The 14,181-nt window shown below is 41.3% G+C and overlaps 1 protein-coding gene and 1 non-coding gene across 2 annotated transcripts in view; one reads left to right on the top strand and one right to left on the bottom strand.

Moving 5' to 3' along the window:
• marchf6 (membrane-associated ring finger (C3HC4) 6) overlaps nucleotides 1-7,411 on the bottom strand; it is a 99,315-nt gene extending 91,904 nt beyond the window's left edge. Inside the window, exon 1 of the mRNA XM_072560650.1 lies at nucleotides 7,215-7,411. Within this exon, the coding sequence (XP_072416751.1) occupies nucleotides 7,215-7,239 (25 nt within the window). The 5' untranslated portion in view covers nucleotides 7,240-7,411. The remainder of the gene's footprint in view (nucleotides 1-7,214) is intronic.
• Nucleotides 7,412-7,750: 339 nt separating this feature from the next.
• trnat-agu (transfer RNA threonine (anticodon AGU)) lies at nucleotides 7,751-7,824 on the top strand. The gene has a single exon. It is a non-coding gene; the product is annotated as a tRNA-Thr (tRNA).
• The last annotated feature ends 6,357 nt before the right edge of the window (nucleotides 7,825-14,181 follow it).

Here is a 14,181-nt window from a genome sequence, read left to right as displayed (position 1 = left end):
TGTTCCCAAACCCCAAAATACAGTAACTGCAACTCAGGTGTGCTGACACTCCCTCCCCCTAACTCTTAACTGGAATGCAACCCAGCATATGACTAAAATAAAATTTTCAAAAACTCGCAGATGCTGGGAATCTGAAATAAAACCAAATTGCTGGAGAAATTCAGCAGGTCAGGCAGCATCTATTGAGAGAAAGCAGTGCCCACATTTTGAGTTCAGTGACCCTCTGTCAAGGCAAACCACATCCATTCCCTCCACAACAGTTGCTTAGTGCAATGATGTGGCGGTGCTGGACTGGTGTGGACAAAGTCAGAAAATCACACAACACTGCATTATAGTCCAACAGATTTATTTGAAGTCACAAGCTTTCAGAGTCATCAATTCACCTGATGCTTCAACACTCCAAAAGCTTGTGATTTCAAATAAACCTGTTGGACAATAACCAGGTGTCATGTGACTTATGCAGTTGCTCATTGTCAGCGGTGTGTACCAATTAAAATATGCACCATAACAACTCACCAACAATCCTCACACCACACCTTTCAAACCCACAATCACTTCCATCTAGAAGGTCAAGGGTGGCAGATAAATGGGAATACCACCCCCACAAATTCCTTAAGCCACTTACCATCCTGAATTGGAAATATATCACTGTTCCTTCACCATGACTCAGTTAAAATCCTGGAACTCCTTTCCTACGACATGCATTAGTCTACTTATAAAGCGTGGACTGCAGCAGTTCAAGAAGGCAGTTTGCTACCATCTTCCTAACAGGAACAAGGGACAAGCAACAATGCCCAATTCCATGAACTAATAAGAAAAAAACTAAACATTGTGGACCAGAAAACAAAGTGCTGGAGAAGCGCAACAGTTCTAGCAGCCCTCTGGAGAGAAAAACAAAGTCAACATTTACAATCTAAAGTCTCTTCTTTGGATAAATAAATCAACTGGCTATCTGAACTAAAGGCACACTAAAAAGTGGTGCTGCTGTCAGGACTCTCAACTTTCAGGCGAGAGGCTCTATCTGCTTTGTTCTCAGCTTAATACAAAATGAAAAGTCTTCAAATAACTTGAAAGACCCTATACAGACAATAAGCAAAACTAATGTCATTTACAAAATACCGTGCAAGAACTGTAACAAATGCTACATTGGACAAACAGGCAGAAAACTAGCCACCAGGATACATGAACATCAACTAGCCACAAAACGACATGACCCTCTCTCACTAATACCCTTACATACAGATAAGGATAAGGTTGATGCAGATTGATGTATACATTTTGAACTTCACCTTCAAAAACAAAACCTACAGACAAACAAATGGAAGACGCATGGGATCTCTGATATCAGGATTCTTAGCAGAGACTCAAACAAACAGCTCTGCCAACCATCCAACCCAAACTTTGGGTCCACTATGTGGATGACACCTTTGTCATCACTAAACAAAACAAATTAGAGGAAATCCTCAAGACCGTCAATAATACCCTTACTGCCATAAAATTCACTAAAGAGGAGGAAAACAACAACAAACTGCCACTCCTAGATGTCACAGTAGAGTGAGCAGCCAATGGGGAACTTCAAACCAGCACCTATAGGAACAGCACATAAGGACCAAATATTGAACTACAGAAGCAATCATCCCAACATCCACAAACTAAGCTGCATCAGAACATTATTTCAATGAGTCACCACACAGTGCAGCACAGAGGAACTATGCAGAGCAGAGGAAAATCACCTGTACAGTGTATTAAAAAAGAATGGATACCCAATGAACACCATCCACTGATTTCTCAGTAACAAACCCAAACAAGCAGACAAAACGCGTCCAGAAACCCTAGCCACTCTCCCCTACATCAAAGACATCTCAGAAATGACTGGCAGACTACTCAGACCCCTTGGCATCATGGCAGCTGACAAACCCACCAACACACTAAAACAGCAGCTAATGAACCTGAAAGATCCTATACAGACAAGCAAAACTAATGTCATTTACAATATACAGTGCAAGGACTGTAACAAACACTACATTGGACAAACAGACAGAAAACTAGCACCAGGGTACATGAACATCAACTAGCCACAAAACAATATGACCGTCTCTCACTAGTATCCTTACATATAGATAATGAAGGACACCACTTGGACTGGAACAACACATCCATCCCAGGGAAAGGCAAACAGAGACACGAATGAGAATTCCTAGAAGTATGGCATTCCAACCAGACCTCTATCAACAAACACATTGACTTGGACCCCATTTACCACTCCCTGAAAAAAAGAACCAGAAATGACATCACCACAGGAAATAACATCACCAATCCAAAGAAACCTAAACATATAAATAGAAAGCAGGAGTCATCTGCAGTACTTTGTCCGGAAACTCACTGAAGATGTTACCTAGTACTGTGACGAAACATCTGAAAATGAACCTTCCAGTTCAGCGAGCAAACCTACATCCAGAAACTCAACCTGAGCTACAAATCTTCTCAAAACTCACTATTTCCCAAACTATTCTGATGTATAGCTTTTGCTTAAAATGTCCCCTTTTTCATATATTGATGGACAAAAATCATTAAAATACACAAAAGGTGATTGAGTCAGCTAATAAATATTATTATGATATTAGCAATGATATTCACACAAGTCACTTTGCAAACCTGATCAATTTTGAAATGCATCTGATATGTTCTCACTAACACATTAGTTTGGTCATAGGTTACAAAAAATGAAGATATATAACATTCATACATTTGGATTTAATTTGAAATCTCACTCAAGTAAAAGTAAGTGCAATTTATTATCTATGAGATTTCTGATAAGTCCTCCTTGAAGCTCATTACCTTTATAATGTCAACAGCCACTTACATGAAATCTCCAGCACAAAAAGTTAGCATTTGGAAGAAGTGCCTCCTCCCAATTTAGTTACCCCCTTCCATGTTGTCTCATTCCCCTGTCCTATCTATGGACATTAAGCCTCCTTTTTAAGTGCACTTTTATCTTCTTCAACCATTCTACATGACAGCAAGTTTCACATTTTTATTTCACCGTGTAAAGAAATTATTTGCTTTGTTTATTGTTATCTTATGTTCACAGTTCATTATTCTGGAGTTACCCACAACTGGAATTCACATTTACCTGATTTAAATTGGGAAAGTTCAAAGGGCTCTCGACAGCCAAATGGGCCTCAAATCTCTCAGCAGTTGTATCCACCCAATTTTGGTGGCCCCTCTATAATTTCCATTCAAATCCAATGACTTGAGATAAAAAAAAAGTAGTTTTGACTTTTTAAATCCAGTGACATACAATCTATGGTAGTGGAGAGAATAAAATTTCAGAAAGTAGAATGACCAAATTCCTTGCTGTCTCCTTCAATTAATCAATAATTACACTCAATGCTAATACCGCTAGAACACTAACTGTTTTGCAATAACCTCTATTGCTTTTTATTCTATTATACTGTGATATTATTTTAAAGGGCACAACTCATTTTAAAATCTTATTCTGCTGACTTGATCAGCGCTAAAAGCTAATCTTGTGGGATTGTGCCATCAATAAACATGTATGGCAAATATCAGAAGAAAGTTCCTCCCCCTTAGCCTATCAAATTTATATACACTAGCTAAGTTGTCACATTTAGGAAAATTCAAAAAAAGGATCTTAAAGTCACAGAATCATACAGGATGAAAACAGATCCTACAGTCCAACTCAACTATACTGATAAGGTTTCCCAAACTAGTCACATTTGCCGGCTTTGGCCCATAAACTTCTAAACTTTTCCTATTCATATACCTATCCAAATGTCTTTTCAATGTTGTAACTGTACCTGCATCTGCCACTTTATCTGGTAGTTCCTAGTTATGAACACCCCACCCTAGGGAAAAGATTTTTGCTATTCACTTTATCTGTGTCCCTCATGATTTTATAAAACTCTATCAAGTCACCGTCTAAACACCAGTGAAAAAAAGTCCCAGTTTATCCAGCCTCTCCTTATAACTCAAATTTTCCAGCCCCAGCAACGTTCTGGTATATCTTTTCTGAACCCTCTCCAATTTAATAATGTCCTTCCCATAGCAGGGTGAATTAGAACTGCATACAGTACGCCAAAAATGACCTCACCAACATCCTGCACAACCTTAACATGGCATCCCAACTCCTATAATCAATGGTCTAAGCAATGAAGGCAAGCATGGTAAATGCCTTCTTAACCACCCTGACTATCTGTGAAGCAACTTTCAAAGATCTCAACCCCGAGGTATTTCTGTTTGACAACATCAACCAGGGTCCTACCATTAACTGTATAAGTCCTGCCTTTTGTTCGCTTAATTTGCAACATCGCAGCCATAAGGGTGAAGCCTATATTTTCTTGGGTAGATTCATGTTTGTTCCAGTGCATCAGTTTGCTTGTCAGAATTTCTCAATGTCAGTAAATAATCTCTAGTGAACAAACCAGTGGAAGTCAGAATGGCTTCAGGCATGCTCTCAAACCAAGGGTAGATATTTCTTAATCAATCTGTTTGGAGGTGGTCTAAAATACCACTGGGGTAATTTGGACTTGAACCTAGGCCTCCCAATGTAGAGGATGGGGCACTACCAGTGTATGACAAGAGAACCTTCAAAACAACGGCAACACAAATGATATGATGACAATCTAGCTAAATCATCTGCCAGTAAATTGAAACAATAATTTGCAACACACAAGCAACTTAACCTGCTGCAATTCTCACCCACATCAGGGGCACTTGTGACACAGTTGTATTGTTGCTACCTCTAAGCCAGGAGACCTGGGTTCATGTTCCACTTGCTCCAGGGGTGTGTAATAATTCTGAATAGATTGATTCAAAAATCTCTCTTCAGGAGCTTCAATTGATCTTCTGACACTACATGGCTAACTCCATGATAATTTAACATGTGAACCATAGGTAGCAACATGTATGAGCAGTCCACAAAGGTTGAAGCTACGTGTCTCATGCTGGTGCTTTGCAGTAGACACACGATTGGTATTCTCCACTAACAAGAAGCCAAAAAGATGTCCTGTACACCGTCTGACTGATTAATATGGAATGAGTTTGTGTCAGTGAACTGTCAAGTATTTAGACCATACCTTGGAACAAATGGTAGATTAGATCATACCATATGTGCCTTGGACTGTCTGCTGTGTGCCATGTACTCAATTGTGGTCAACCAGTCCATGCTTGCAAAATTCTGAACATAGTGTCCAACATTATATGTGATTTTGCTATTGGATACAATTTAATATAATATTAATATTTATGCTAAAAATTAATCTTAAATTGGAAACCAATTTATCAGTCAGAATCTGTGACTGATTTGCATGTATCAGAAGATATATTTTTCCATACACAGGGCACTGTTCTGTGTCAATATGTGAACGTGTTCCATATATTGCACCATTTTCAATGGGCTAGTTAGTTTTGGAGGCAGCCAATCCTTCCTGTATCCCCAAGGCAACAATCTGACCAATCTGAATTGACTTGCTTAGATGGAATTTAATCAGTTAACTAAGCATGACAGAAAACATTTCATGCAGCTTTCCCATGCTAACAGCTAGTCAGCATCCTCTTCTCATACTGTTTAAATTGTTATTTGATTTCATTGCATTTTAGTCCTGATGAATACAAGATGAAAAGCTTTGACTTCATGTCAACTTTATCAATGTTTAAATTCTATACTACCAAGCAATTATTAGTTCAGAAGACCCAAGGTTATATTAGAAACTGTGAATGCTTCCTTCTTTAATTAAACAATCTCTGAGGGGTAGAATGATTATCATTCACATGCTGCCATGCTGTACACTCCTGTATACTGTTAGAGATTATTGTATTTCTATCCGTTCATAACCCTTCTTCATTTGTTGGGCAACTTTGTGTGAAGTGGTGTAGAACTTCTTCAGTGTTGTTGCAACTGCACTCAACCAGGCAAACGGAAAGTATTTCATTACACCTCTCATTTGTCTCATATATATTGGATTGACCTTGGAGGATCAGGATGCTAGATATTCACTGCAGAATTCTCATCTTCTGACCTATTTTATAGCTAAAGTATTTATCTGACGGGCCTGGTTCAGTCTCTGGTTAATGGTAACTCCCAGGATGTGGATGGTGTGGTAATCATTGATGGTAGTGGCAATGAATGTCAAGGAGAGATGGTTAGATTCTATCTTACCAGAAATGATTGAATGGTAAGCGACATCCATGTCTCATTTAAGCCCAAGCCTGAAATGTTGTCTAGGTTTTATTTCATTGACTGCTTCATTATCTGAGGAACAATAATTGAGACTGAATGCTGTGAAACCATCAACAAACATCCCCACTTCTGACCTCATGATAAGCTGAAATGTTGAAGACACTTCCCCTAAGATGTTTCCCTAAAATGCTGCAATGGAAACTCCTGCAAAAGCAACTCAGCCAGACCAAGTCCCCACCTTTTCCCCCAAAGACTTGCAAATATTTTTGCATTATTTAACTCTCCAATTCCCCTTTGAAAGCCACAACTGAATCTGTCTTGACCACACTCCCAGGCAGTACATTCCAGACATAAAGCAAGGACTTCATAAAAACGTTGTAATCAGGTGGAGAACATGAGGAAAGGGTCAGAAGACAAATTCTAATGGTGCATCACAAAAGTCATATTAAAAGCAATTTAAGTAGAAAATAAAACATTTACAATACCCAGAGAATACGTGAAGAGGAAAATATGACAATTTGATGCAAAGCCAGACGGATAAATGGGGGTTTTGTAACTGATGCTAGATGCTTTACTGAAACATTATGGGAGATACATGATTCTTAAGGACTAACTGATGTTGATTTAGAAGCTTATTAGTAACCGATCCTTAGGATGTATAAGCACATTGCTATGCTGACATGATGGAGTTGGGGTGAAGCGATTAAAAAAAAATGGCTTAAGTTTCTAGAAGAGCCCTTCCTGGAACTTAGTAAAGCCAAATGCGTTTTTTAACGTTGCTGATTTCATAAACCGCTGATTTTTTTTCTTTAAAAACTACGTTAAGAAAGGCGTATTTGACTTTTTAACAATATTGCTATAATATTTGCAATTATAGTTACAGATGAATGAAGGACAACGGCAATTCTTTGACATTAGAAGACAAAACAGTGGACATCAGTAAAGGCAAGCTAATGTTTTTGAATTCTGGTCAAAAATGTTAATTGTAAGAAAGCTAAATTCATTCACGTACCTGACCAGCTGAGCGTTTCCAGCATTTTTAAAAATTTTCTTTTGTTTTTCCTTAATCAGGTGCGAGGAACCTCAGGGATGCTGATTTAACGGCGTTAGGAAGAAGACCCAGAATTCTGCAACGACACCAAGTCAACGAGAATCTTATTCGACAGGAAAAGGTGAGCGAGACAGGCTCTGTCAATGAAAGAGGTTCGCAGACTGGGACTGGTCACCTGACCAAGGGCTTTTGCTACACCGGGTTCCATGGTCGCCGGGCCCGGAGCTGCGCGTGCTCCTGGGGCTCTGCTCCTTTTCCTTTCTCATGTCAATGACAGCCAAGGGGGGCGCAAGGAAACATTCTGACATGAAAGACAGCACTGCACCCACCCTCTTCACATATAAAATGCACAAAAGGTGCACCGGTATGTTGATAAACTTAATAGTAGCATAGTAAACATTCTAGCAGGAAAGGCGTATCATTAATACATTACCATTTTTCAAGTAATTGCACGGATCTACCAGAGTCTTGTAATCTTGGAGTCAAAAGGCTATCGTGGCGCCGTGGCTTAGTTGGTTAAAGCGCCTGTCTAGTAAACAGGAGATCCTGGGTTCGAATCCCAGCGGTGCCTAGGTTTCATTTTCCACTCCAACTTCACTGTTTGTCAATATCCCACTCACAACGTAGTTGATGCATTAAACTTTACATTTTAAATTAAGCATTTTTCGATGTGCACTCAGGTGGCATTTTCTTGCATTGAATGTGTTTTACACCAGTAAATCTGTGACCGAAATCAATCCGTGTGAGGTCGCTCCAGTGCAGTTTCATTTTGGTCAAGTGTCAGCTGATGAACACTTCAAAAGAAATAACAAGAACGGCATCTCTTCTTTCGCCTTGAGTCTTCTCAGCAAAACATCTGTAACAGTGGAAGAGTCTTAGTTGAGGCGTTGCAGAGAATTTCTGCAAATTAACTCAAATCTTGAATTCAGAAAACCACATTTATTAGCTCCTACCATTTACTTATCAGGGCCCGACTGCTGCAAATGGCAAAGATTTTCTTTTTCTCTTCATTCTGTACTTTTTCTTTATTCTATCTCAGCAGTTAAAACTTAGGTCAGTTAAAAGTCTGTTGAAACAATTTATAGGTCTCCTGGAGCTAGTCGTGTAAATATGGGAAAATATACAAATGCCTTAAACTGCATCTATCTTTTTCGGTTTGTTCTGCTCACTGGTCAATATCTGTGAATTAAATTATTACACCGATAATTCTTCTAGATTACATTTAGATATTTTCGCAGTGTCATCTCCTTGGAAACATTTTCTTGGCAGCTCATCCATATTCTGTTGTATATTTATGCAGGGAGAGAAGAGATATTCATGACTTCCTGTTATTCTTTTTAATGGAACTTAATATAATTACGGAGACAGGGACCAGCTTTTCAGTTCTTCTGAAACAATTGCTGAAAAGGTACAGAGGGTGACAAGTTATTTAGCAAACTCGCATGCAAAGTCTTTGTTAAAATATGTCCAGTACAGGTTTAATGAGACTTCATTATATGTCCCCCCAGGAGCTTGTATACTAGAGAAATCAAAATCTGCAGTTTGATGTGTGACAATGCTGCTCCTTTAACAAGGGTATACTGTCCTTGGTTTTTTTCCAAGATGGGCTGTAAAAGGCAAAGGTTCCGATTTGGCTGTAGGTAGGGTCTTTGTTAATGGCTAACAAGACAACAATCAGGGAAATGGCCTTTAGACTGTTTTAAAAACAGCTGTACAACGAAAGGGCAATGGCCAGTTCTCCTAATTCAGGGTTTTTCTAGTTTGGTTTAGTTTCAGTAGTTAGAAACTGCCAGGGACAAAGATGCAGCTACAGTGAAAAGAGGTTCTATGCTTCAGCAAATGATCCCTGGCTGATCCTCTCTCTCTAACATCTCTCCTGTAAGAAGCTGGATTTGAATTTACCTTTTTTTGCCATGGGATGTATTTATGGGGATGTTGCAGGAAATTGAAACAGAATCATTCAGTTGTGATAGAGCCAGTTGGGTTTTCAAAGCATTGTTGTTCTAAATTCTGTTTCCATTTGCTTGTGTATCATTCAGTGGTGTATAAATAAATTCTGTTTTACTTGAAACAAAGTGGTTTGATCAGCTGCATCACTCCTGGCATTTCCACATTACACCTGCCTAAAACATCTATAAAAGTTAGGGTCTGGGTCACCTTCTTAAAATGTTTCCAGGGCATCTGGCCTGGTCCATAACAGATTAGATTAGATTATCTACAGTGTGGAAGCAGGCCATTTGGTCCAACAAGTCCACACCAACCCTCCGAAGAGTAACCCACTCAGACCCATTTCCCTCTGACTAATGCATCTAACACTATGGGCAAATTCACATGGCCAATTCGCCTAACCTGCTCATTTTTGGATTGTGGGAGGAAACTGGAGCACCAAAGGAAAGCCACACATACATGGGGAAATGTGCAAACTCCACACAGACAGTCACCTAAGGTGAGAATCAAACCTGGGTCCCTGGGGTTATGAGGCAGCAGTGCTAACCACTGAGCCACTGTGCATAATCAGAATAGTAAATTGCCTCTGCATGTTGCTACTGGTTTATTATCTATATTTTCCTGCAGTTTAAAGATCATACCACAGTCTATTTTTGGTTGGTTTTTGAACCAGAGGCCTGTGACCAACGGTATGCTGTAACAATTTTGCTGGGACCACAGGTTTTCATCATTTATATAAACGATTTGGATGTGAATATGGGAGGCATGGTTGGTAAGTTTGCAGATGGCACCAAAACTGCTGGTGTACTGGACAGTGAAGAAGGTTACCTCAGAATGCAACGGGATCTTGATCAGATGGGCAAATAGGCGGAAGAATGGTCAATGGAGTTTAATTTAGATAAATGTGAGGTGCTGAATTTTGATCGAGCAAACCAGAGCAGGACTTATACACTTAATAGTAAGGTTAGTGGTGTTGCCTGGGATGCAGGATCATAGTTCCTTCAAAGTGGAGTCACTGTTGGATGGGGTAGTGAGGAAGACATTTGGTAGGTTTGCTTTTATTGGTCAGTGCATTGAGTACAGGAGTTGGAAGGTCATGTTGATGCTGTACAGGACATTAATTAGGCCACTTTTGGAATACTGTGTTCAATTCTGGTCTCCCTACTATAGGAAAAATGTTGTGAAACTTGAAAGGGTTGAGAAAAGACTTACAAGGATGTTGCCAAGTTTGGAAGATTTAAGCTATAAGGAGAGGCTAAATAGGCTGGGGTTATTTTCCTTGGAGTATTGGAAACTGAGAGGTGACCTTATAGAGGTTTGTAAAATCATGAGAGACATGGATAGGATAAATAACCAAGGTCTTTTCCCCAGGGTAAGAAGTCCAAAACTAGAGGACATAGATTTAAGGTGAGAGGGGAAAGATTTAAAAGGGACTTAGTGAGCAACGTTTTAATGCAGAAGGTGGTCCATGTATGGAATGAGCTGCCAAAGAAAATCGTGGAGGCTGGTAGAATTACAACATTTAAAAGGCAACTGGATGGGTGTATGAGTAGGAAAGGTTGAGAGGGATATGGGCCAAATGCTGACAAATGGGACTAGATTAATTTAGGATATCTAGATGGCATGGACTAGTTGGACCGAAGATTTTGGTTCCATGCTGTATAGCTCTATGACTCTAAGTCGCTTACTACTCTACAAAGTCAAGGAGTTCAAGTCTGAGCATTCAATCATGGAAATCTAGAGAATAGGAACAGGAGCAGGCTGTTAGGCCCATTGAGCCCACTGCACCATTCAATGTGATCATCTATCTCAATGTCATGCTCCCACTGTTTTTCCTCAACCCCTTTATGCTTTTGATCTCTAGAAATTTATTTATTTATTAAATATATGCAGGGTCCTGGCCTCCACAGCTTTCTGTGGTAGAAAATTCCACAGATTTACCAACCTCAGCGTGCAGAAATTTCTCTCTGTCTCAGTCTGAAATGGACTACTGTGTATCCTGAGACAGTGACCCCTTCCTTCCTCCAGACCCCCCCAGACAGAGAAAACATGATAGGGTAAACACTTTGCATCTAGTCTGACCAGCCCTGTCAACTGTTTTTGTTTCAGTGCAATCCCCTCTCATTCTTTTAAACTCCATTAAAGACAGTTTCAGTCGCCCCATGCTCTCCACATACCCTGAACCTAATCCCTACCTTTGGGCTGGGCAGCCTGGATTCAAGTTCCTCCTGTTCAACAGGTATGTCATAACATCTCTGAACAGGTTTATTAGAAAGTATGTACTCATACATGACATCTTAGGAATCAGTCTGGTGAAAATTTGTTGCACTCCCACTAAGGCAAATCTATCTTTTCTTAAGTAAGGAGTGCAAAACTGCATACAATAGTCCAGGTGCAGTTTCACCAAGGCCCAGTATAGCTGTAACTAGAACTGCTTCTGTACTCAAACCCTCTGGCAATGAAGGCCAATGTATCACTTGCCTTCCCAACTGCTTGCTGCACCTGCAACCCTGGTTCAATTCCACCCCCAGGTGACTACCTGTATGGAATTTGTATGTTCTCCTCTGTCTGTGTGGATTTCCACTAGGTGCTCTGATTTCCTCTGACAATCCAATGACGTGCAGGTTAGGAGGATTGGCTGTGCTAAATTGCCTGTAGTGTTCAGGAATGTGTAGGTTAGGTGTATTAGCCATTGGAAATGCAGGGTTACAGGGTAAGGGATTAGGTCTGGGTGGGATGCTCTTTGGAGGGTCAATGTGGAATTCTTGGGCTGATTGACCTGTTTCCATAGTGTAGGGACTCGATGGGTTGTGAATAACTGGGGCCCTATGGTACCCCACTTGTCACAGCCTTTCAGTCCAAAAATGGCTTATCTTTTCCTACTCTCTTTCCTATCTGCTAAGTAGTTCTCAATCCATGCCACTAAATAGCAACCAATGACATGTGCTTTGATTTTGCACAGGGCAAAAGTGAGGACTGCAGATGCTGGAAACCAGAGTTTAGATTAGAGTGGTGCTGGAAAAGCACAGCAGGACAGGCAGCATCCGAGGAGCAGGAAAATTGACGTTTCAGGCAAATAAAATACAGCATATTCACTGGTTCTCCCTGATGCGTTCTACCAGTTATATCCTCCAAAAACTCCACCAGGTTTGTCAAACACAACTTGTCTTTCATAAGTCCATGTTGGCTTTGCTTAATTCCAAGGAGTATATGACAAAGGACCTTAAGATCAGGTCCTTTGTCATAGACTCCAGCATTTTCTCTACTACTAATGTTAAGGTTATTGGTCAGTAATTATTGGATTTCTCCCTCCCTCCTTTTTTAAGTAGTGGGATTACATTTTTACCCCTGCAATTCACCAAGACTGTTTTAATATCTACAGATTTTGGAAGATGAAAACCAACATATCCATAACTAACCTGTGATGTTGATATTCGGACTGTGGGAGTTATGAACTTTCAATCTCATTCATTTTTTTGGCACTTTATTCAACTAATGCTAATATCCTTAAATTCATCTTTTCCAATAACCTTTTTATCACTGTGAACCAGCCACCCACTGTTTCCTGAAGACCAGTGAAAGTATCAGAGAAGGAAAACCAAGAAACAGTATCTTTTTTTTAATTTCAAAAATATACTTTATTCATAAAATGATTCGATGGTCTGTACATTTGATCATGCCATACATATGTCCACATTTACAAACACAGATTCGAATTTATCCTTGTCATTTACAATCCTGTGCATTTTTCAATCTTGTACATATATTTGGCTGAGGCATCAGCAGAGCCCAAAAAAACGTCCGCATGGGCCCCCTGTTCTTCTTTAGGCAGGCCGATCTTACACGGTGGTCTTTCCCCACCGCGCCTTGGCGGCAGCTGCCCCAAGCTTCAGCGCGTCCCTCAACACGTAGTCTTGGACCTTGGAATGTGCCAGTCTGCAACACTCGGTCGGGGTCAACTCCTTCAGCTGGAAGATCAACAGGTTTCGGACCGCCCAGAGAGCGTCCTTCACCGAGTTGATGATCCTCCAGGCGCAGTTAATGTTCGTCTCGGTGTGAGTCCCGGGGAACAGGCCGTAGAGCACGGAGTCCCGCGTCACGGCGCTGCTCGGGACGAACCTCGACAAGCACCACTGCATTCCTCTCCAGACTTCCTCAGCATAGGCACATTCCAGAAGGAGGTGTGTGACAGTCTCGTCTCCCCCGCAGCCACTTCGAGGGCAGCGTGCGGTGCGGCAGAGAGTCCGGGCGTGCATAAAGGATCTCACAGGCAGAGCCCTTCTCACCACCAGCCAAGCCACGTCTTGGTGCTTGTTGGAAAGTTCTGGCGATGAGGCATTCTGCCAAATGGCTTTGACAGTCTGCTCAGGGAACCGCTCGACAGGATCCGCCCTCTCCTTTTCCCGAAGGGTCTCAAGGACGCTACGTGCTGACCACTTCCTGATGGACTTGTGGTCAAAGGTGTTTTTCCTCAAAAATTTCTCCACGAAGGACAGGTGATACGGAACGGTCCAACTACTCAGAGCGTTCCGCGGCAGCGAGGCCAGGCCCATCCTTCGCAACACCGGGGACTGGTAGAACCTCAGTACGTAGTGACACTTGGTGTTTGCGTACCGGGGATCCACGCACAGCTTGATGCAGCCACACACAAAGGTGGCCATCAGGGTGAGGGTGGCATTGGGCGTGTTTTTTCCCCCATTGCACCGGTCTTTGTACAAAGAGTCTCTTCGGACCCGGTCCATCTTTGATCTCCAAATGAATTGGAAGATGGCCCGGGTGACTGCGGCGGCACAGGTCCTGGGGATAGGCCAGACCTGTGCCACATATAGCAATACTGAGAGTACCTCACACCTGATGACCAGGTTTTTTCCCGCGATGGAGAGCGACCGTTGCCCCCATCTGCCTAGTTTCTGTCTCATCTTCCTGATCCGCTCCTCCCAGGTCTTGGTGCACGCCCCAGCCCCCCCGAACCAAATACCCA

Source organism: Chiloscyllium punctatum, chromosome 41, assembly GCF_047496795.1.
Source record: "Chiloscyllium punctatum isolate Juve2018m chromosome 41, sChiPun1.3, whole genome shotgun sequence".
NCBI lineage: Eukaryota > Metazoa > Chordata > Chondrichthyes > Orectolobiformes > Hemiscylliidae > Chiloscyllium > Chiloscyllium punctatum.
This window is presented reverse-complemented; position numbering and strand designations above follow the sequence as displayed.